At 54.7% G+C, this 23,693-nt stretch overlaps 1 protein-coding gene across 1 annotated transcript in view; it reads right to left on the bottom strand.

Moving 5' to 3' along the window:
• Window positions 1-23,693, bottom strand: part of NCKAP1L (NCK associated protein 1 like) — a 46,509-nt gene that overhangs the window by 6,351 nt on the left and 16,465 nt on the right. Inside the window, exons 10-29 of the mRNA XM_002711038.6 lie at window positions 21,694-21,750; window positions 21,334-21,430; window positions 20,769-20,878; window positions 20,089-20,221; window positions 19,016-19,097; window positions 18,762-18,820; window positions 18,435-18,580; window positions 16,263-16,395; window positions 15,869-15,988; window positions 12,014-12,159; window positions 11,621-11,752; window positions 9,269-9,487; window positions 8,146-8,276; window positions 5,324-5,421; window positions 5,057-5,150; window positions 4,882-4,964; window positions 4,587-4,667; window positions 1,307-1,400; window positions 590-706; window positions 167-276 (exon numbers count right to left, since the gene is read on the bottom strand). Of these exons, the coding sequence (XP_002711084.6) occupies window positions 167-276; window positions 590-706; window positions 1,307-1,400; window positions 4,587-4,667; window positions 4,882-4,964; window positions 5,057-5,150; window positions 5,324-5,421; window positions 8,146-8,276; window positions 9,269-9,487; window positions 11,621-11,752; window positions 12,014-12,159; window positions 15,869-15,988; window positions 16,263-16,395; window positions 18,435-18,580; window positions 18,762-18,820; window positions 19,016-19,097; window positions 20,089-20,221; window positions 20,769-20,878; window positions 21,334-21,430; window positions 21,694-21,750 (2,242 nt within the window). The remainder of the gene's footprint in view (window positions 1-166; window positions 277-589; window positions 707-1,306; window positions 1,401-4,586; window positions 4,668-4,881; window positions 4,965-5,056; window positions 5,151-5,323; window positions 5,422-8,145; window positions 8,277-9,268; window positions 9,488-11,620; window positions 11,753-12,013; window positions 12,160-15,868; window positions 15,989-16,262; window positions 16,396-18,434; window positions 18,581-18,761; window positions 18,821-19,015; window positions 19,098-20,088; window positions 20,222-20,768; window positions 20,879-21,333; window positions 21,431-21,693; window positions 21,751-23,693) is intronic.

The raw sequence follows: 23,693 nt of genomic DNA, 5'->3' as shown, positions 1-23,693 counted from the left end.
GTTCAAGGGGCGGCAGCAACGCCGGTTGTTAGGGGAATCAGAGAAACACCCGCCTTGCACAGAGCAGCCGCTCGCCCTTCGCTGAGCACAGTGGGGGCTTAGACCCGACAGCCCGATCCCTGCTGACCCTGTGCGATGGAAGCCAGGCCCCCGGCAGCCCACTCACCACCAGGAATTCCTTGAGGTGAGTCTCGATGTTCTTGTTGTAGAGCGTGAAGAGGGCAGCGGACACCTGGATGATGGCTTTGGTCAAGCAATGGATGTTGTTGTTGTAACCTGGGGGCAGGGGACAAAAGGAAGGGACAGTGTGAGTCTCCCACCGCTGAAACCAAACAGGAAGTGGCCATTTTTCCAGGCTGGACCACTTCCAGGTGGCATCAAAAGACTAAAGGCGTTTGGGGTCAAGGGGAGGTTATTGCCACAAAGTTTTATTAGAGGGGGATTTTTTTTTTTAGCCTAGTTCACTGTCCAGTGCTTTTGGAAGTAGAACTTTATCTCTGGGTCGGAAGTTTGTATTTTCCAGGAAAGCATTTCAGTTCAGCTCTCGACCCCCAGACATGGACCTGGCCCAGACCTGGCCCATACTCACCATCCTTCTCAATGCTGTAGAAGGAAGAGGGGTCGGTGGCGAGGAGCGGGAGGGAGACTGCAAGGAAGACCAGGAGCAGGCAGGCCACCTTGTACTCCTCCTCAGGGGACGTGCTGTCTGGGGAGGGCAGACAGAGGGGAAGGTCAGCGAGCAGGAGTTGTCTCCTACGGGCTCACAGAACCGCCCAGGACCACATGGGAAAACACCGGTGACACACTGCATACACGGGCAGGTGACCATTGCTGGCCGGGGCGGGACCAGCAGCCGCTGATGGCAAAGGGTCCGTCCTGGAGAGAACCCACAGACAGCCAGAGGCACCTGCCAGCTTCCTGACGGGTGGAGAGGCAGGAAGAGAAGACTCTCGCTCACCAACAGGGAAGGGCAGGGTGATGGATGGGCTGGATGCCAGCCCCTTGGCTCCACCCTGTGCAGAGCTCGTATGGGACTACGAATGCGCCAATCCGCAGGAACACGTAATGGCAAACAGAAGACACGAGCGGAAGGCTGGGAGGAAGTGGACAGGTGAAAGAGAGTGCATGGGAAGGGACAGCACAGGACGGCTGTGAGAAACTGAGATGCTTCACCACACAGCTCAGCATGCGCCCCATGCTATCTTGCATGGTTCTCTCATGCAAACACAGGCTCCTCTGACGCCAACACCTCCCCGTCCTCAACAAGGGTCCCATCCGTCCCTGCTCCCCCCGACCCCAATCTCACCAGCTTTCAGATTGGCGATGGCAGCCACCAAGGCTGGGTCAATGTCACAGCCCACACCTGCAGCAGATGCCAGCTCAAACACACTCAGGGTCACCTGGCAGGAAGAAAAATGAGAGTCTGGAGAGGATTCCAGAGAGAAGGCCTTGGCAGAAGCTATGAGAAGCTGGGATTCCTGGGCCACAGGCTTTAAACTTCTGGAATAGTATCCTTTTTTTTTTTTTTTTTTTTTTTTAGATTTATTTATTTACTACAAAGGCAGAGTTACAGAGAAGCAAAGACAAGAGGGAGAGATCTTCCATCGCTGGTTTACTCCCCAAATAGCCACAATGGCCAGAGCTGGGCTGATCCAAAGCTAGGAGCCAGGAGCTTCTTCTGGGTCTCCCACATGGGTGCAGGGGTCCAAGCACTTGGGCCATCTTCCACTGCTTTCCCAGGCCACAGCAGGGAGCCGGATCAGAAGTGGAGCAGCCGGGACTTGAACCGGCGCCCATATGGGATGCCGGCACTGCAGGAGGCACCTTTACCCACTACGCCACAGTGCCAGCCCCTATCCTCTTTGTAAGAACTTCCGTTCACAGCTCTCCCTACTCTACAGGGATAAAACAAGAGCCCAAATGCTTCAGCGTGGAATTCAGGATGCTCCGCAGTACAAACTTCCTTGTTCAACCTTATTTCCCCAAAGGCTTCCCCCGCTGTTGCAGCCAGCGTCGTCTGTTCACTTCCTCCCTTGCCTCCGTGCTCTGGTTCACATCCTTCCTCCTCCTACCCTGTCCCTTTCTCTCCTCTGTGTCTCTTCTATTATGTCTAAGTGATGCTTAGTTATAACTAAGACTTCAACTCCTCTGTGGAGCCCTCCCTGATTACCTGGTTCAAACCTATCTCTCCCTCCTTAAAGCAGAACTGCTGACTTAGCATCAGGCACACACAGTCTGTATACAGTTATCTTTTTAGGTAGGAGGTGAGACTCCTGGCTTAGCTTCCAGGGGAAGGCATAAAAGGGCTTTAGAATGAGACAAATCCGGGGTTCCAGTCCTAGCAACACCACTTAGTCACTGTGTGATTTTGGCCAAAAATCACTTAATTCCTTGAGCCCCCATTTTCTCATCTTAAAACTGAGATGATAATAATGCTCACCTCACCGTGGGCCACATGCATAAAGCATTGAACTTCAGCAGCTAAAATGCAAATGGTCCACCTTTATCTCCTCTCCCCTTACCTTTCTTTCCTTGAGGATGTCCTGTTTAATTTGCGAGCTGGGGAAACACTGTGACAGACAGACAGACAGAGCCTTCTTCCACAAGCCACTCCCCAGACGCCTACACCACCCCCGCACTGAAACTTTTCCTTGATCTTGAAAGCAGGGACTCTGCACTTCTTGTCCGCTGCAGTGTTTAGCACCTGAGTCCCTCCTTGTCCTTAGAACCAGGCTCTCAGCCATAGCCTCAAACCACCACTCCCACGCCAAGCCCTGGGAGCCCTTTGGAGGCTGACCACAGTTGAGTTTGCTGGTTCTGAGAAAACAAAGAGAAGGGTCCCAGCACCAGACCGCTGCGTGTTTTCCACAGACACAACCCACGCACTCACAGAAGCCACACTCTCGCCTCCTCCAGCTCTGCCCCTTAGCAAGCCCCCTCCTGCCCTGGAAGTGGGCACTGCTTGTGGCAACCTCCACCTAGGAGACCGTGTGGCTTCCTGGAGGAAGAAGCAGATGATGGAGGAGTCTCGTGTTCTGTTTTCCCAATCTTCCCGCCCCGCTGAGGCACCGGCAAGCTCTCTCTCTGACGGACAGGCTGTCCCTGCTCTCCGTCTCCCCTGCTTATTTGTACAGGCACACGGAGCCTAAAGCAGCCCAGGACATTTCAGCTGGCTGAGCTCCTGCTGCACTGGGGCATTCAGCCCTGGCAGGAGGGCAGGCTCTGCATAAGCCGGCTGTGTGGATGGCACTGCCCCTCACTGCCCCCACGGCCACTTGGCCCCTGTGTGGTTCCGGGCAGGTACAGGGAAGTGGCTTAACTCTTTCCATCTCAAGGTGAGGACGTTTTTCTTAACCTGGAACTTTACTCCTCTGACTCAGCAAGGTACCCTTTATCACAGCTCTCTCTGTTAAAGGAGGCCATCGCAACAAAGCAGCAGGCCCTCTGCATGGGGCGGGGGGAGGGGGCGGTATTCCCAGGCTTTGGCTGTTTCCTGTGCAACACACTTGTTTGCTGCAGGGCACTCAAAAAACGAGGGGGCCGGCGCTGTGGCATAGTGGGTAAAGCTGCCACCTGCAGTGCCGGCATCCCATATGAGTGCTGGTTCAAATCCAGGCCGCTCTACTTCCGACCCAGCTCTCTGATATGTCCTGGGAAAGCAGTAGAAGATGGCCCAAGTGCTTGGGCCCCTGCATCCGTGTGGGAGACCCAGAGGAAGCTCCTGGATCCTGGCTTCAGATCGGCACAGCTCCGGCTGTAGCAACCATTTGGGGAGTGAACCAGCGGATGGAAGATCTCTCTCTCTCTCTCTCTCTCTCTACCTCTCTCTCTCTCTCTCTCTCTCTCCCCCTGTGCCTCTGCCTCTCTGTAATTCTGCCTTTCAAATAAATAAATAAGTCTTAAAAAAAAAAAAAGAAGACAAGGTCAGGGAAGGGTGGGGCGTGACTGTGTGCTCAGGTAGGCTTTGCCTCCTGTAGCAATGGGGCACGCGAGCAGGTGGTACTGACGCGGAGGAGCCAGAAAGGTTAAGAATTGGGAGGACGCAAAGGCCAGGAAAAGAAAGGAAACTCTGAAGGCAGGCTGGGGATGGGGAAGGAAGGGATAAGTCTTCCCCAGCAAATACCAGGCTCCTGTCTGAGACGCCAGCAGCATCTCCCACCCCCTTGGCCCTGGTGTCCTCGCAGTGCCCCTCTCTCTGCAGGAAGATCCACCCAACCAGTTCTGTGATTCAAACCCTGGCTTGGCACAGCACAGCGCATCGCACCCTGGGCGTGCAGCACCTGATGACTCAGGCACTTGGGTTCCTGCCACCTACATGGGAGACCTGGAAGGAGCTCCTGGCTCACAGCCTTGGCGTGCCCCTGTCCTGCCCTGCCTGTTGCCAGCATTTAGGGCGGGGGGTGGTTAAACCAGTGAATGGGAGCTCTCTGCCTCTGTCAAAGAAATAAATAAAACTCACGAAGCCCAGCTCCGCCGCCCGGCACATCCTCCAGCGCCCTCCTCCCTCACAGGCCCTCATCTCTCGCTTCCCACCAGCAGAGCGTCCCAACCCCACTCCCCCACGTTCCCCCCCACCGCACACACACCTTGATGTCTGTGTCTGGAGTGACGAACTCCTTTAAGCACTCGATGGGCCCCATAAGGAATGGGCAGTGGGAGGAGAAGACCTGGAGGAAGGAGAAGAGAAGTGAGTGCCCAGGACAGCGGCCGGGGCCTCGAAACCAGTTGAGGCTTAACCCAGGCCCCCGAGCCATGCATGGCCTCTCCCATGCCTCTGTGGGCTCCCCAAACTCCTCCATCCCCAGGGATCTGGCAGGACCCCTGTGAGACTAAGCCACGTCTCAGGGTTGGCCGGCCCCTGCCACGCCCCCCTCCACTCACCTCCCGAAGTCCTTCCTGGGCCATGGCCCTGAAACTGAGAATCACCCCAATGATTGTCATGCGCTTCAGCACGTTCTCAGCGCCTAGGACAAAGGGGACAAGGGGACACAGCGGCCGTGGCGGTGGGGCCCCTTCAGGCTGTCTGTCCCCCCTTCCCACCCTGCCCTCCCCTTACCCATCAGCTGGGGCAGCAGGGAAGCCATCAGGCCCGGCTTGCTGAAGTTGGATCTGATCTGCACAAGTACGTCCATGTTTTCCACCACCAGCTTCTGCGGCCCGGGAGCACGGAGACGTGAGGTGGGGAGGGGCCGCCCGCCCGCCCGCCCGCTGAGTCTCCCTCCACCCCAGCCTGGCCTCCCGCCCCTCTCCCCCACCCCCAGGGAGGGTCATCATCCTCGTCATCCCTCTCCCCGGGATGGAGGGGGGCTGGTTTCCACGGTACCTTCAGCTCCACAATCTGAGAAGTCACGTGCCACATCAAGTTTTCACTCAGGAACTTCATGCCATAGGGGCCCAGGAGCTCAGCCAAGGCCCGCATCTCTGCAACAGAGTTACAGAGGCCCAGCCGGGACTCAGAGAGCCCTGGGCAGCCCCGGGGGTGGGGGACTGGATGGAGAGCACGCCGCCCAGCAGGGAGAGCAGGAGGGGAGTCACCCGACACCCTGCACGCAGGTGGCAGGTGTCTGGTCCCCGGTCGTGGACCATCTGCCTCCTCCCTCCCTGCACACACCTACCACCACACACAGTAAGCGTTTACTCTTTCTTTCATGCAGCTCTGCTTTCCCAAGTCCCGTCAGGGTTTTCTGCCTGCTGTACCCACTCTGTGAGATGTGAGACCCCCAACAAGTCACCGAGCTTCTCTTTGTCAAGTAAAAAAATTACTATCTGTCATGAAAACCTGACAGGGGGCCGGCGCTGTGACTCAGCGGGGAAAGCCGCCATCTGCAGTGCTGGCATCCCATATGGGCACTGCACTTCCGATCCAGCTCCCTGCTAAGATGCCTGGGAAAGCAGCAGAGGATGGCCCAAGTCTTTGGGCCCCTACAGACATGTGGGAGGCCCAGAAGAAGCTCCTGGCTCCTACCTTTGGCTTGGCCTAACCCTGGCTGTTGCAGAGTGAACCAGCAGATAGGAGATCTCTCTCCTCTCTCTCTCTTTCTCCTCTCTCTCTCTCTCCCTCTCTCTATCTCTCTCTCTCACTGCTTCTCTCTCTGTATCTCTGCCTTTCAAATAAACAAATAAATCTCTTTAAAAAAAAAAACCTTATAACGTTGACGTGTGTGCAGATAAGATACCACATTATAAAACCATCTGAGACTATAAAGATATATATGGGGGCCAGCGTGCTGGGTAAGACCACGGCCTGCAGTGCCAGCATCCCATATGGGCGCCAGTTCGAGTCCCGACTGCTCCACTTCCAATCCAGCTCTCTGCTGTAGCCTGGGAAAGCAGTAGAAGATGACCTAAGTGCTTGAGTCCCTGCACCCACATGGGAGACCCGGAAGAAGCTCCTGGCTTCTGGCTTCGGATCAGCACAGCTCTGGCTGTAGCAGCCATTTGGGAAGTAAACCAGCACATGGAGGGCCTCTCTCTCTCTCCCTCTCTACCTCTCCTTCTCTCTGTGTGTAGCTCTGACTTTCAAATAAATAAAAATAAATCTTTTAAAAAAGATATATCCGAACAATGGTTGCTTATTAGGAGATTGATTGACAGCTGTCTTGGGCCCATGGCACAGGCACTGTCATGGTGGTTTTGCAGTGCGGGCCCAAGTTCACGGAACCGCATCCAGAGCTACAGCCTGACACGGTGCGATGTCCTGCTGGCCGTGACTGTGTCGGCAAACACAACTGCTTCCCAGCCAGAGCCAGAGCTTTGCCCACGTAGCTCCCTCCACAGCCGTGACTTATGCCTCCCTGCCCGAGTTTTCCCTCTTCCTTCATGATTGGCACACGTTCCCTGAAGCGTCTAAACCCTTCCTCCATCCAGTCTGCCCCAGTGCCTTCTCCCTCCTCTGCGTGGTCTGCTCCGGCCCTTTGTGACTTAGATGAAGCCCGCCTAGGGAAGTCCCACGTCAGGAACACCAGCGGCCAATTCAGACAGGAAGCAGAGCTATGATCTCTGGCCACGGGCCATCCCCGCAGGGAAAGCCATGAAACACCAGAGGCAACATCAACAAGTCAGTGCTGGAAGAAAGACAGGCTAGATACCGTGAATAACCGAGTTCAGACAGAAAAGGAAGTCGGGGCTCCACGCCCGGGTCTTTGAAGGTGGGACCAGTTGTTCTCCACCCGCACAGACGGCAGAGGAAGCGGAACTGGCCGCCGCGGCTGATGGACAGCCGTGTCCAGAGGAGACAGCGGACATTTTTAGTCACCTATTTACAACAGGAAGCGCCGAGCTGAGAACTATAAAAGGATCTCCCAGCTGGCCAGCTCATTTGGTGCAAACGTGGCCAAGAGAGGGGACGAGGGGCTGAATGGTCCCGCTCCGGGGCTGATCGGCCAGACCTCCGTACTCCGGTCTCTTCTTCCCCCCTAGGGCATTCTTCTCTTCCCATCTATCTATTTTTGCAATAGCATTGCCCCATCACCATGGCAACCCAGGAAAATTGGGGTGGGGGTGGGCGAAGGGGAATGAGCATCACCTCCTGCTGCTTGTCACTTGTCAGCAAGACCTAGAGTTGCTTTCGGAGGCTGCCTAGAGTTTGCAGGTGGAGTGGGGTGGGGTGGCGGCCAGCTGAAGCCTCCGGCAGGCAGAAAGCAGGGTGGGGAGGACTGTGAGGAGGCCCAGCTGGACAGCGGGACTGTCACCGGAACACCCGCCTGTCCAGATGCCACAAGGGACCTGTGACTTGTGTGCAGGGGAGAAGGACGAGGAGGAAGCAGGACAGTCCGTACGGCTCAGCTCCTTACCCCGCCATCGTCACGGGCGAAGGCCCCACAGCCCATTGCTAAAGAGGACAGCGTCGTGACGTCAGAGCCCTGGGGAGGAAGCCCCAAGCACAGGGCCAAGTCCTCCTCTTTCCACTCGTCCTCTGCCCTCTCCATTCGTCTTCATTCAGTGGAGAGCAACCATGTGTCCGCCCCTGCCTGACTCCTGAAACCCCCTTCGTTTCCCCCTCTCCGCCCAGTTCTGGGCCTCGCTCTCTCCCTGCTCTGGCCCTGCAGGTAGAGATGCCCAGGTGAGTGCAGTCACTGCCCCCTGCCCTGGGTGGAGGAGAAAGGCTCAGCTCCCGGGCAGGGCGGGGCCGGGCCCTGGACTCACCAGAGATGTCCGAGTACTCCTCGGCGCTGAAGCTCTGCTCCCCCTCTCTGGGGAGGCTGACGAAGGCCTGCATGGCGGGGGACAGGAGGATGGTCCCACTGCTCGCCTGCCTCAGCAGGCTTTCCAGGTACCTGCAGGGGGAGCCAAGAAGCACAGAGACACATCCATGAGGCTCGGGGAGCGGAACCTGCCGGACGCTGGGGCAGGGACGAGGGTGGCAGAGGAGACCCAGGCCGCTCGTCCCCCCAGTCCACCTGTGTTCTTTTCCCATAGCTGCTCTCCCCTATCCTCGCTCTGCTGGGCAGGGAAAAAATTCCTACTGAGAGTGAGAATGTTGGGCTGAGAACCTGGGATCCTGGATGGCAGTGCCCAGCCCGACCTCTGTGGGCGCTGCGGTCATCCGGCCTCCAAATCTTCCCTCAAGCACAGAGGGGCTGAGCCCCAGCCGCCGGCAGCAGAGAAGGCCTGACCGACCCCTGCCTCTTACCCAGCCACTAGCCAGCAGTGGGTACCCACAGACATCACAAGCTAGCCACCGGTGCCGCCAAACCCACCCATCCGACATGGGCTTTTTTTTCCCTTTTCAATTAAATTAGTGATCAAAAGTTTGAAACAGATTTTTACCTGGCAAAAGTCAGGATTTAGTGGGGCAGCAAGCAGGTGCAGCTAAGAGGTGGTTGCCCCTTTAGAGGGTGTCCCCTCTCTGACTCCTCAAAGTCCTCACCTGGGCCAGGCTACCCATTTACCTCACCTGCCCGGCCCCTGTTGGCATTTGTCTATTTGCAAACTTTCTGTCCCCTTCCTCAGCGAGTTTTTCTCTGCCACCTGTCTCCTGCTGGGCTGATATTGGATTAAGAGCGCCACCCAGTGGCTTGAGGCGGTACAAATCCAGTTACTTTGCATTCCTTAAAATCTCAAGGGAAAGGGGGCTGATTCCCACCTTCAATTTGGGGGAGGGGACCCTCTTCCCTATGAAGAATAGTCTACTCAGTCTGGGCCGGTCACCTCTGAGCATGAAGGGGTAGCGATCGGGAGAGCTGCAAGCAGCAACAAGCCTCCCTGCCTGGGGCCCTGGGCGCCGAGGTTCTGTGTGGTGTGCGGGGAAAGCAGGCGCTGCACTGACCAGTTGGTGTAGAGAGTGGTGATGGTCTGGTCCCCGCTCGAGTCCAGCGGCTGTGTCTGCTGCAGGAGGGCGTTGCGGATGATTCTGGAGGCGTCCGCACCCACAAACTGGGCCAGCGACTGGATGAAACCGATGTACGCTTTCACTCCTGCCAGGAGTTCAGACGGCCTTACGATTTCCTGCGTGCTGGCGTTGTAGCCAGCCAGCCACACGATGGCTCTGGGTGATAGAAATCATCGTTCCATCACAACGGGAAACACAGCGACAATTACTGAGGGTATACCATGTTCTGGATCCTGTGCTACGGTTTTACTGTATGTATTATCTCATCTAAACCTTATAGCAGGGGCCAGCGCTGTGGCACAGTGGGTTAAAGCCCTGACCTGAAGCACCGGCATCCCTTATGGGCACCTGTTCTAGTCCCATCTTCTCCTCTTCCGATCCAGCTCTCTGCTGTGGCCTGGGAAAGCAGTGGAAGATGGCCCAAGTCCTTGGGCCCCTGCACCCACGTGGGAGATCTGGAAGAAGCTCCTGGCTCCTGGCTTCAGATCGGCACAGCTCCAGCCATTGCGGCCATTTGGGGGATGAACCAATGGAAGGAAGACCCTTCTCTCTGTCTCTCCCTCTCGCTCTCTGTAACTCTATCTCTCAAATAAATAAATAAATCTTTAAAAAAAAATTTTTTTAAACGCTCAGCTCCTTCCAAAGCACTGTCCGGGAACCCAGGCTCTCACAATGAGAGGGGACGAGAAACATCACACTTCATCGGCTCCTTCCTTGGGCCACTAATGTTCAGGAGTTCCGGGGTGGGGGGGAGTCTTTGTGGCAGGGGAGAAGGGAGCGGGAAAGGCCCCTCCCTGCCTCGCTCAGGAACATACTGCAGATGGGCAGATGGAGAGCAAGCCTCATCTGTGTCGTCACTTTCACCAAGCCAGGCCTCTAGTCCAGTCTTCGGACGTAGATGGGGGCAATGGTATCAGGGAAGCAAGCAGCAGAGACCCTCAGAGAAAACCGGGATACGCCGGCCAGGGTGCTCCGGGCACCCGCAGCCTCTGCCCGCTTCCAAAGGTTTGCGTTCAGGCAGCTACGCAGCACTCCCCTTCCAGACATCCCGAGACGCTCCATCCGTGCAGCTAACGTGTGCGTGGAAACCCGCTAATTTCACTTCCCCCAAGCAGTAACCTCATTGAAAACTAAATCTGCATCTCCCACAATCCCGGACACGGGCTCTTCACCGGCCTCTGCTAATGCAGAGTGAAATTCTGAGTCAACTCGCGTTACAGCTGCGCTCCACACCTGCCAAGCCGCCGCAGCTCGTCACGACGGAAGCCAAAGCCCTCCTCGTGACACACAAGCACCTACACGGCATGCCTATCCCCGGTCTCTCTGGCCCCCACCCTGCGGCCTCCCCCAGGCTCGCTTTGCCGCGGGGACACTGCAGCCATGTCCACTGCCCTTGCACGTACTCTACCCACAGTGCTCCTCCCCCTGGTCACCACGCACCTGGCCCCTCGGCCCCTTTGGGGCTCCATGCCTACATGTGTCACCTTCTCGAGCAAGCCCACCCAAGCTACCCTACCTAACCCCGTGACACCCCAGCTCCTGCACCGCCACCGCCCACCAGCACCCGAGATCCCCTGCTTGATCTAGCAGCATCCAATCCACCATCCACTGTGTCTTCTAGTTCCGTCTTCTGTTGCTCTGTCTCCCCCACTAGGAGGGAGGCTTCACAGGGACGGGGGTTTGTGTGTGTGTTGTAGGCTGCTTTATCAACATGCCTGACACAGGGTAGGTGTTCAGTGAGTATGTGCTCCATGAACAAACTCACATTCCAGCACAGGGCTCTGAATGCCGATCTCTCATCATAATTCTTCCCTCTCCTACCCCACCCCCTAATTTCTGACTCTGAGGCCTGATGTCAATAAAAGGGGTGTTCCTCCTACTTTTGGGGGCAGTAGAAGGAGGGGCAAAGTGTAGAAGGGGGAACTTGTTTTACTAAGGTCTCTTATATGTCGGGGTTGTAACACTCACTATTCTCTCTAATTATCTGCAGTTCTCAATGGCAGGTCATTCTGTTAGGTGGATACCGTATTCCTCACCTTATGGGCAGGACAAATTAGATCATCTGCTCCAGGGTCCGAGCTGGGACGTCAGCACGAGACCCTGCTCACCGGACTAAACCGGTACACGTTAATCCTGGCTGCTCATCGTTAACTACCCACAGGGGTCTGGATTCTCTTTGCTTTTTGTAAGGACACAGGGGACCCAGGCCAGGACAACCACTCCAGCACCTCCTGCAGAGCCAGCTCTGCCGGCTCCACTCTGCGCCAGCACGGGCAAGGAGAGCGATACCTGTTGAGTCTGGTCTCCAGGTGGCTGCTGAGATACTCAGCAGGGAAGATGGTGTGTTCGAAGACAGAGAAGCTGTGAACGTGGTTCATGGTCAGTGCCAATTCCGTCAAGGTCAGGTGTAGCTTGTCCATGCTGGAAAGCAGAATGACCCCAGTTACAGGTCTGGCCCTGCCTGCTAATGTTTGGGAAAGAAGGGTCAGGCCTGTTGAGGGGTCCCTCAAACCCCTTACATCTTCTAGGGGTACTCCACCCGGAACAGTGCCCCCCATGCTGACTTCAAAGGCAAGGTAGGAAATTCTACCACCAGTGTTTTCTACAGCCAGCATCCGCATCACCACTCCCATGGTCCTTTGCTGCTTCACCTTCCCTCGGCCCCCGGCGCCCAGGTCTCACTTGGTGACGATGCTGCGGTTCTTTCGGTGACTCTCGGCGCCCGGCTTGTCCCTCTCGGGCTCCCCTTTCCTGGGGGTCTGCCTCTGCTTCATGGTTTTCTTGTTCTTGGCCTTGCTAATGGTAGTGGCACAATGCTTGGGGAGAAGCTTTAGAGACAGACACACATGAGTGAGGGAGTGAGGTGTGTCGCCGGAGCCATCCAGCAGCCCGTTCAAGGATTACGAAAGGACCCCTCCGTTACCGTCGGTCCTTGATGGCTCTGCCTTTCTCTTTAGCCCAGCGTCAAAAATACCCACCCCAGGATGGGCTCGGCCTCTTGCAGGGGTCCCCGGCACCTGGGAGGCCTTTCCTGGTTAAAGAGGAAGCTCTAACAGCTCCGCCGGCGGTGGGTGCTTGGTGCCCCGCGAGGTTGCAACCTGGGACCCCAGAGTGGCAGGGTTTCAGTCCCAGCTGCCCCTATGCTCCCATTTCCCCATCCCTGCTAGCGTGCGCTCCGACAGGCAGCAGGTGAAGTCAGTACCTGGGTCCCTAACACCCAGGTGGGAGACACAGGACCGACTTCCTGGCTCCTGGCTGTTGGGAGAGTAAACCAGCAGATGGGATTTCTCTCTCTCTCTCTCTCTCTCTCTTCCCCTCTCTCTGCCTTTCAAATAAATACATCTTTGCACTTTGTATTTTATTTGTTATTTTTTGAGATGACATTTTTAATTTACATTCTAATCCAAGGCTAAACGCTCCACTAAATAAAAACTTCAACGAATGCAAAGACTGTAGGCCAGTAGCGAAGCAGACAAGGGCTATAAACAATATGCAAATGAAAAATGTTCACCTTCACTCACGTAAAGTCAATTTTTAAATGGTCACAAAACCAGTAAAACTATGGCAGTATACAACTCCTATCGACTCATTTGACGAAAAATTTAAAACAAAGTTCTTTCTCTCTCTCTCATCTCTGCCTTTCACATAAATGTTTACTTTTTTTATGATTTTTTTTATTTGACAGGTAGAGTTATAGACAGTGAGAGAGACAGAGAGAAAGGTCTTCCTTCTGTTGGTTCACTCCCCAAATGGCCGCTACGGCTGGCGCTGCGCCAATCCGAAGCCAGGAGCCAGGTGCTTCTTCCTGGTCTCCCCAGGGGAGAGTGCAGGGGCCCATGCCCTTGGGACATCCTCCACTGCCCTCTCTGACCACAGCAAAGAGCTGGACTGGAAGAGGAGCAACCGGGTCTAGAACCCGGAGCTCATATGGGATGCTGGCACCGCAGGCAGAGGATTAACTAATTGAGTCACGGCACTGGTCCCCACATAAATGTTTTCCAAACACATGTAAGATCATCACTCTGTTGTGCTTCTAGGGTGTTCCATCCTGGAGAAGGGCTGTTTTTTTTTTTTGTTTTTTTTTTTGTTTTTTTTTTTTTTGTGGTTTTTTGTTCATTTGTTTTTCCAGATGGAACAGCCATTGCACCGGCCTCATTTCTCCACAGCCTGCCCATGGTGACAGTCCCCACACCCCCGCAGTGCCCAGAGACACAGCCCTGTCTTCTCACGGCTTTTTTTTTTTTTTTTTTTTTTTTTGACAGGCAGAGTGGACAGTGAGAGAGAGAGACAGACAGAGAGAAAGGTCTTCCATTTCCATTGGTTCACCCCCCAATGGCTGCTACGGCCGGCGCGCTGCAGCTGGCACACCTCGCTGATCTGAAGCCAGGAGCCAGGTGCTTCCTCCTGGGCTCCCATGTGGGTGCAAGGCCCAAGCATCTGGGCCATCCTCCACTGCACTCCCAGGCCACAGCAGAGAGCTGGCCTGGAAGAGGGGCAACCGGGACAGAATCCGGAGCCCCGACCAGGACTAGAACCCGGGGTGCCGGTGCCGCAGGATTAGCATATTGAGCCGTGGCGCCGGCCCGTGGCTTTTTTTAATATCAAATTTCTTGCTACTTAGTTCAGACATCAGTCCTGCATGTCCCCTCTTCTCTGTGACACCCCAGTTAGCCAGACAGACAGCATAGGAGACAAGCGCGTGTTCAGGTGCCCCCTGCCAGGTCAGCGCCCGCAACCCCGCACCCTCTGCTCCCACGCTGCCGAGCATGTGGGGAGCGTGTGTGGAAACCCCTTGGCTGGAATCACTCTTGGGGTGGTGCGAAAGCCACACGAGAAAACAGGGCGGGGTATTACTTTGCAGTCATGATTCCTTGAGTCCAAGCTGTTGGTCGTTTCAGAAAAAAAATGCAAACGGAAGTCCATCAAGGATGATGAACAAAGACGAGCTGAGCCTGAAATTATGCAAAGCGTCTGTTGTAGATTCTGAAAGCACTTCCAGGAAAGCTAACTCCGTTAGTAACAGCAGCGTCACGAATGGCTCAGAGTGCCACCTTTGGAGTGCCAGCACTCATGGGGCTGCGAAAGTTCTGATCAGCTAGACACATCGTGTTCGGGTCGGGCCTGAGGCAGCACCGGGCCAGCCTTTCCACCTGTGCCCCTTGCGTGCTGGTCATTCCTCCTGAGTAATGGCAACACCTGCACTTGTACTTATTTGTGTATCTCCCTCGCGTTAATCACTTATGTTTTTTCAAACATGGCTGCACGCTCCGTTTTCCCTTAAACTGGGACATTTCCAGGAGCAGGGGTTGTTTCCTTCGCTCGGGGGTCTCCAACCCAAAACCCAGCACAGAGCCTAAAGCACCAACTAATACATCAGCTACACGTCCGGAGTGCTGCCTACAAAATAGTCAACGTCCTCCACTCGTTCAATCCCCCCCACACACCTGTGCAAAGGCCGTGTCTCTGATCCCCACTTACCTGTGAGAAAATGACCGGGTTACGTGAGGATGTAACTGCAGCTGGGGATCCTTCCCCCGCCCCCACTCCCCTCCTACCCAAAGTTGCTGCAAAGCCCGACCCAAGCCCAGGAAGGGTGGCAAGCCTGGGAAGTCGGAATGACTCCAGAGCAACAACAAAACAAGTTCCTCATTTTCAAACTGTCTGAAATTTAGGTTGACGTCATCATGACCAGGTGCTGAGTCAGTCTCGAGAGGAGAGGTGAAAACCCGGAAAGACGAGAAAGCAGCACCCAGTGTAGCCCCAGAAGAGCTGCCCAAGCCGCCCAGCCAGCCACAGATGAAGATGCAGAGAAACAAAAAGATGGATGACACAGGTGACCTGGGGTCACAGGCCTGCGTGTGCGTGCATCGGGCAAAGACAGGAGGGCTAGTAAATTAGAAAATAAGCTCCTGGGGCCGGTGCTGTGGCACAGCGGGTAAAGCCGCCACCTGCATGCCGGCACCCTATATGGGTGCCGGTTCGAGTCCCGGCGCCGGTTTGAGTCCCAGCTCCTCCACTCCCATCCAGCTCTCTGCTGTGGCCTGGGAAAGCAGTGGAAGATGGTCCAAGTCCTTGGGCCCCTGCACCCCGGGGAAACCTGGAAGAAGCTCCTGGCTTCGGATCGGTGCAGCTCCAGCCGTTGGGGCCATTTGCAGAGTGAACCAGCGGATAGGAGATCTCTCTCTTTCTGCCTCTGCCTCTCTGTAACTCTGCCTTTCAAATAAATAAGTAAATCTTTAAGAAAAAAGAAAGAAAGAAAATAAACTCCTCTCCCAGAGCCCTTCAACTGAGAGCAGATTCTCTCGGCGTGCAGCTGTTCAAATAAGAGTATTTTTAGACACCTCTCTCCAGCCCTCAGGGACCAAAGACAAGGGACTACGCGAAGAAAAGAATCTTGCCAGAAGCTCCAGCACACAACAGTCCTGGACCCACTTGAGAGCTGGAGAACTTGGCATCCGAGAGCGAGCCAAGTGGGCAGAGAAGGGAGGCGCCGAGGGCCGGCAGAGTGGAGACCTGAACAGGACGGCCGGCGCCCACCTGCTCACTCAGGTTCCGCTGCTCCGCGCAGATCTCCAGGACACAGTTGCTGGTCTGCTTGGCCAGCTCCTCCAGGAAGGAGTTGCAGTGGTGAAGGCCGTGGTTCTTCAGGTGGGGGTACTGCGGGAAAGAGGGACAAGCGGAAGCTGCCTCACGACTGCGTCTGTCCCCTTGCTACAGCAGAAGAGGCCAAGCCAGAGGGAGGGAGAGCACTCATCTACACCAGATTGAGCTACCTGGGCCTCAGCATCACAAACCCATCCTTGTGGCCTTCCTGGAACCAAGGCCAATCCTTGCAGCCGGGTTTGGCGGCGGGGGGGGGGGGGGGGGGGGGCGGCAAGGACGAGATATGACCAGAGAGACGACGACAGGGCTTGGGGTCCAGGGTACCCACCTCCTCTGGGCACATCTCATGTGTGCAGTGGACAAAATGGGCACAAATCAGGGGGAAAGCGATGGCGTAGCGCAGCATGGTGGGCTCCTCCAGGGTCACGGCAAACATCTTCTCAAAGGTACGCAGGTGAAAGCTACAGAGAAGGGGCAAGGAGGCCTGAGACCAGATTTTGAGCACTGGTCCCAGGGAGGCAGGGAGAATATTCGCTCATCCTATCAAAAGATATTTGCAAATATTCATCAGGCCCTCTACCCATGGGCCTACAGAAGCTAAGACTGCTTGGGACACCAGCATCCCGGATCCGAGTGCCTGGTTTAAGGCCTGGCTCCCCTGCTTCAGATCCATCTTCTTCCTTCTGCATACCCCAGGAGGTAGCAGACGGTGGCTCAAGTGCTGGGGTCCCAACCACCCAGCCAAGAGACCCAGACTGGGCTCCAGGCTCCAGGCTTTTGCCTTGCCCAGTCCCAGCTGTTGTAGGCATTTGGGGAGTTAGCAGGTGAATGGAAGATCTCTCTGTGTCTCTCTTTCTTTGTCTCTACCTTTCAAATAAAGTGGGATTAAGTAAAAATTATTGACATTAAAAAGAAATTCCCTGGGGGCTGGCCTTGTGGTATAGCAGGTAAAGCCGACGCCTGTGATGTCAGCATCCTATGAGCGAGCCAATTCATGTCCCAGCTGCTCCACTTCCGATCCAGCTCTGCTGTGGCCTGGGAAAGCAGTGGAAGATGGCCCAAGTGCTTGGGCCCCTGCACCCACGTGGGAGACTTGGAAGAAGCTCCTGGCTCCTGGCTTCAGCCTGACCCTGCACTGGCTGTTGCAGCTATCTGGGGAGTGAACCAGCGGACGGAAGATCTCTCTCTCTCCCTCTCTCTCTGTAAATTCTAACTTTCAAATAAATAAATACGTCTTTTAAAAAAATTCCCTATGCTTGAGGTAGTAAGGAACCCAGAAACCTAACCCTTTCAGACCTTTATAACGACCCAGGGCTGCTCAGTAATCATCTTCCTCCCTTTCCCCACACACAGTTTGCTTTCCCCCCTCTGCCTATTCCTGTGGTTTAGAGTCCTGGGTCGGCACCACTGGTTCACACGCCTCCCAGCATCTGACACTAAAGGTCCAGGAAAGCCTTCTGGGCTAAGGTTCACGAGACTGATCTCTCCTCCAGCCTGTGCCCTGCCCACTTCAGGTTCCCAGTGCCATGCTGACGTTCTCCGAACAGAAAGGTCTCCCATCTCCCCACGCGTGCTGACTGCCGACAGCAGAGACGACAGGTTGCCTTCTTGTTTGTTTGATCCTTCAAAGAGCAGAGCTGTACACAGCAGCAGTCACCTAATAGATGTCGAACGCTGCCGCAGGAAGACAAGCGGCTGACGGTCGTTCTCCAAGACCCTGTGCTACAACACTCCTCACTGTTCTCCACCCTCCCAACGAAATCACTGAAGTTTCATTCGTTTGGCTGGTTGGCTGATTGGTTCACTTCTGGGTTTTTGGTTGTTGGTTTTCATTTTACGTGAAGGGCAGAGAGACAGATGGAGAGAGATCTTCCATTCACTAATTCCCTCCCCAAACGCTCACAACAGCCAGGACTGAAGCCAGAAGCCTGGAATTCACTCAATCCAGGTCTCCTATGTGGATGACAGGGACCCAAATGTTTGCGCCATTCTCCGCCGCCTCCCCTCACTAGCAGGGCACCCATTAGCAGGAAGCTGGACCGGAGCCGAGCCGAGGCTGGAACCAGGCATGCCAGTGCAGAATGCAGGCATCCCAAGCAGCGACTTCAACCATGGTGCCAACGCCCACTCCCGAGAGCTCCTTTAAAATCACAGTGTCCCGAGAGTTTAAAAAAAGAAAAAAGCTAGAGTTTGCCAAATAAAACAGTGAAGATGAGACAATGTTGGAAAGAGACATATGGACCAATTATCCTGGAGAGAAAGAGCCCAGGAGACTTTCCTCAAGAGGACGGATGCCAGGCAAAAGGGAATCAACTGAGGAGTCCTAGCACTTAGGATTACTGGAGAAGCTGGCATGAGTAAGCTGTGGAGTTTGAGCATCTGCCTTTAAGATTAAAAAAGAACCTAAGACTTTCCCATCTGTCCAGGGGCAATCCCATCCTAAACAGAGGCCAGGCAAGAGATCAGAGGAGTTGATAAAGAGCTGGGAACCGGGACCCACCAGAAAATGGACAAATCCGAGGTTTCCACCAGCATTTTCTCCACTGAGTCCAGCATGCGGGAGTGAAAGACAATGAGGTTCATCACCTTGGCCAAGTCAGGGTTCTCATGCAGGTGCAGGGGGGCCTTGGCCACGCTGGTGTACGCCTGTGGTGCGGTTGGCAAAAAGGGAGAGGAAAAAAAGTGAATGACAGGGCCCCTAGCCTTGGACTGCACTTGGGCCAATCAGCAGTTCTCAAAGTGGATTCGCTCCCTAACGCAGAGCTTAGGGAATGAAGAGAAAGAACTGCAGTGCAGAAGAAATCTGAAGATGAACAGGAACAATTACCTGCAGGCGGAACCAGTCCAGCCTCAATCCCGAAAATTCAAATTTCTCTCCGCTATCAACTGCAAGAAAACCAGGAACAAGCTTAAAAGGAAACAATGAAGCTGCACCTAATGCCCCACCGCATGGATTGCATGGATCGGTGGCTCCTCTTCAAAGTCATCTCGTCCCCTCCGGTGGCTCCAAGATCAGTAGTTCCAGGAAGATGCTGACCCCCAGTGCACACATCCCCCGCACCTTCCCCCGCCTCCAGTTACCTTGCTTGGGATTCAGAGAAGACAGAGTACTGACGAAGGAAGACATGATGATGGACTCCTCCTCAGGACACACGGACAGGTTCTGAAAGGGGCGGCAGCGGTGGCGTCACTTCTAGTGGGCATAGGTTCAGGCAGGGTAGAAAGTAGGACCATGGGGCGCAACAGGTGAATTAAGAGCCATAAAGAATTGCTAAGTGGGGGCCAGTGCTGTGGCGCAGAAGGTTAAGCATCTGCCTGTGACGCCAGCATCCCATATGGGCACCAGTTCGAATCCTGGCTGCTCCACTCCCAATCCAGCTCCCTGCTGATGGTCTGGGAAAGTAGTAGAAGTTCTTGAGCCCCTGCACCCAAGTGGGAGACCTGGAAGAAGCTCTAGGCTCCTCCTGGCTTCAGATTGGCCCAGCTCCAGCCATTGCAGCCAATGGGAAGTGAACCAGCGGATGGAAGACTCTCTCTCTCTCTCTCTCTCCTTCTCTCTGCCTCTGCTTCTCTGTAACTCTGCCTCTCAGCTCTCAAGTAAATAAATAAATCTTTAAAAAAATTGCTAAGTGCCCAAAACAGAGAAAATGCCAAACAAGAGATGGTGGGTAGTTCCGGCTAGCTAAGCCAACACCCAGTTACACTTTATTTTTCCTCTCTTAAACGCTACGTAGTTTCATTAGGAGAAGGGAACAGAGCTGAGGCAGCCATCTGCCCTCCTGATGAAGAGGCCAGTTAAGTCACCCACATCCACTGCAGAGGAGTTGGGTCTGGTTCCTGTATCTGGCGCCCAACTCTGGCTTCCTGCTACTGCAGACCCTGGGCCATGGTGAGGGCTCAGGCCCTGCAGTGCAAGACCCCAGTGATGTTCCCCAGCCCGGAACCTTGGCCCAGCTCTGGCACTGTGGGCAACTGGGGGAGGAACCAGCAAACAGAAGCTCACTTGTTTTCTCCCTCAGCCCTCTCCGATTTGTTTTTGTTTGCGATTTTTTTTTTTAAGAGTGCTGAGATCTTTAGTCTTTTATTTGAGCAAACATGGAGGGGAAGAAATGGGCTTTTGACAGAGCAGGACACTCAGCCAGGGTTGGCTGTACCTGAATGATGTCACTGAGCAGTAGGGCGTCAAACCTGGCCAGGTACTGCAGGTGGTACTGCTGTATCACCTTGGTGTGCTTTCGGACCAGAGCCCTCAGCTCCTCCAACAAGAAAAGCAGCTCCGCGATGCTCCTAGAAAGTTGAGGATGGGAACAGAGGGAGTGTACGGGAGGGGAGATACGAGGTAAGGTGCACATGCAGATGATGGGATGTGGTGGGGTGAGAAGGCCATGCCAAGATGGCCGCTGGCAAGTGAGCATCAGTTACTCAGGAATGGCTTTGAATCCCACCTGGCAACGGAGCCTGCCTGGCAACAGGCTGTGATTGGATGGCTTCGGATACTGCCTGGCAACAGGCTGTGATTGGTTAGGGCATAGACCGCCCCTTGACTGGATTGGCTGTCTTGGCTATATAAGATGTTGTACCAACTGAAATAAACGAGTCTGCTGGCTGCTCGCCTCTGGCCCACTTTCAGCCAACTCCCGGGCTCTGTGTGGTGACTCCGCGCCTCTTGCCCCCACCATGCTCCTCCTACCCCCACCATGCTCCTCCTTTCAGAACGAATCCACCGCAACAATGGGACAGAGCCCGAAGCCTCCCGAGCCCATTTGGTGCTTCCCTGCGCCCCTTTTCCTAGCCCACTTTAAGGACAGGGCTCTCGGTGGTGGCAACTACTAACGAGTCACTGTAGTCCTCCGGCGTCTTTGTCTTGGTGACGTTTTCCGTGTGGCGGACCAGCCAGGTGACCTCATCACGAATGAAGGACAGGGCCATGAAAGCAAAAAGAGCCTAAGGAGAGAAAAGGGACTGTTGGAATTCTCAACTTTAAAAATGGATTTCAAAGCACAGAGCAAATGACCGTAATATGCATATGGGTACCATAGTGCCCCTTAATAAACCCTCAGACACACACATATGTCAGCACTGGCTCCGGTCAGTCCTCCTCCCTCCCTGTCCAAGAGTCTGATTCCTTCTAGAAATATTTAGTGGGCATGACGTGGTTTAACCAAAAGGCAAGCTCTGTCACCAGTTAAGTCGCACTCAGAGAATCCAAACAGCTATCATCCTAGACAGACTACAATGGTGCCAAAAAGGAAGATCTTCGAGGTTTTGGGGTGTGCAATCAGCATAGTCACACACAGATAAATCCCAAAAGGCTCAGGAACACCAAGACACTCCCCCTCATTGAGTGTCCTCCCATTGGTCACCAACCGCTCCCCGCCCCCAGCGCGTCCTCCTCTTGCCTTGGGACCCAGTAGTCCTGGCTCGTCGCTTAACACAGCCTGCAGCTCCTTCACCGCCATCCGCAGGAACTGGCGCCGCTGACTGTGAAACTGGCCACTGGGGAAGAAAAGGGGAAACTAGAGACCCGCGGCGCTCCTGCCCTTCGAAGTCCTCCGGGGCGGCACGGAGGGAGGCAGAAGTGAGCAGGCACCGGCGCTAAGGCTGGGGTTGGTTTGAAAGCACCGGATCTGTGGGGCAGCAGCTGGTTCTTGGGTTGAAGACTGCAACAAGGCCATGCAGAACCTCGGGGAGGTGTGGGTGAGAACGGAAGACAAGGGAAGATGCCAGCCCCTCCCGGAGGGCCCCTCGCCCATCCTTACCTGTTAGCAATCGCGTGTTCCTTGCTCTCCTTGATGTCTGCCACTCGCTTGCCATACCTGAGCATGGACACACACACAGCAAGGTTGGCCATCCCGCTGGCTGGGAGGCCTGGCCCACCTGCCCAGCTCTCCGGGAGCCCGGGCAGCCCTCACCAGGGGTGGGGCTTCCCAAACCCTGACTGCCCACCCTGGCCTGTTAATAATTCAAGACTCCTGGAGCGCAGAGATCATTCACGTTCCCGATGAGAAAGCAAAACTCAGGGAAAGGAAAGACTTGGCAAGATGGCGGCGGGGGGGGGTGCTCCTGACGGAGTGGAGGCTGCGCCTTCCTCCTCCCCCTTCCAGGCTGGGGGGCGGGCGGGCGGGGGTGAGGAAAGCTGGACACTGGTCGCTCAGGCGCTGCTCACAAGTGGTGCTGCCTCTCTACCATTCCCACCCGCTTCACTTTGTCACCTGTCTCTTGGTGGCTTCAATCTCCCCCGCCCCCGGGCACGCATAAATAGGCTCAGAGCCTCCCTGATTCTAAAAAAGATCCTTGCTAGGCCCGACGACCCACCCGGCTTCGGCTGTTCTTCCACCAAGCTTCCCCACAGAGACACGGGTACCGTTTTTCTTTTTATCTGCTCCGCTCTCTCTCGGATTCTTAAATCCCACAAGGCCTTCAACACCAAACAAACTGCTCTCTCTAGGGTCAGCATGAACTCTTGAATCAGTGAATCAAGCAGCATTTTCACTTGTCGGATTCTTCACAATTCTCCCAACCACGTCTCCTGCGGTTTCCTAGAGATTCGTGCTGGAAGCCCCGCATTCCCGCAGGCTCTTTGCCCCTGTATTCCTTGCAGCTGTCTTCGCTCAGCCCAGGTCAGCTCTGCCACCACATCAGTGGGACTACAGAACTGCTCCTTTCCCTTCTTCAAGCCACGCCATTAAGTACACGTTGCACAATCAAAGCCAGTTGGAGTTGGAATACTATTCAGCCATGAAAAGGATGACACTCTGTCATGTGTGACTGACCACCTGCGTAGAGCTAGATGTCATTACAGCAATTGAAATCAGCCAGGCAAAGAAAGACAGGTACCACATGACCGCTCTCACACGTGGAACCTAAAAAAGTTGCCTCTTGGAGGTTGAAAGTAGGGTGATGGTGAGCAGAGGCTGGGGAGAGGAGGAGGGGAGGGGATGGGGAGAGATCGTTCAATGAGTACTAAGTTACAGTTAGGTAGGAGAAGTAAGTTTTAGTGTTTCGTGGCACAGAAGGGTGATTCTAAATAATGATGATGTACTGTGTGTATATTTTTAAAACTTAGAAGAAAGGATTTTGAACATTTTCATCATAAATGATAAAGGTTCAGGACCGGCGTTGTGGCACAGAGGCTTAAAGCCCTGGCCTGCAGTGCTGGTATCCCATATGGGCACCGGTTCGAGTCCTGGCTGCTCCACTTCCAATCCAGCTCTCTGCTAATGGCCTGGGAAGCAGTGGAAGATGGCCCAAGTCCTTGGGCCTCTGTATCCAGGTGGAAGACCTAGAAAAAGCTCCTGGCTCCTGGCTTCAGATCAGTGCAGCTCTGGCCGTTGCAACCATCTGGGGAGTGAGTCAGTGGATGGAAGACCTCTCTCTCTCTCTCTCTCTCTCTCTCTGCCTCTCTGGAACTCTGCCTTTCAAATAAATAAATCTTAAAAAAAAAAATATTCACATAGTTTCACAAAAACATACACCTAAGGATGTCATTACAACATTTTGCAATGATTTTTTTAAAGGAAACAGTTCTGATGTCCACCCATAATGGGCTGAGTAAATGAATTGTACTATGACCACATAACCGAAGGTTACTCAACTATTAAAAAGAACAAAATGGTGCTGGCGCTGTGGCACAGCAGGTGAAGCCTCCCCGTGTGATGCTGGCATCCCTTATCTAAGCCCCCATTCAAATCCTGGCAGCTCTGCCCCGATCCAGTCCCTGATAATGCACTGGGAAGACAGCAGATGACTGCCAACAATG

The sequence above is a fragment of the Oryctolagus cuniculus genome, chromosome 11 (genome assembly GCF_051225735.1).
Source record: "Oryctolagus cuniculus isolate XC-2025 breed Fujian yellow rabbit chromosome 11, ASM5122573v1, whole genome shotgun sequence".
In the NCBI taxonomy this organism is placed as follows: Eukaryota; Metazoa; Chordata; class Mammalia; order Lagomorpha; family Leporidae; genus Oryctolagus; species Oryctolagus cuniculus.
Note: the sequence above shows the minus strand (reverse complement) of the source record. Positions and strands in the feature narration are given on the sequence as shown.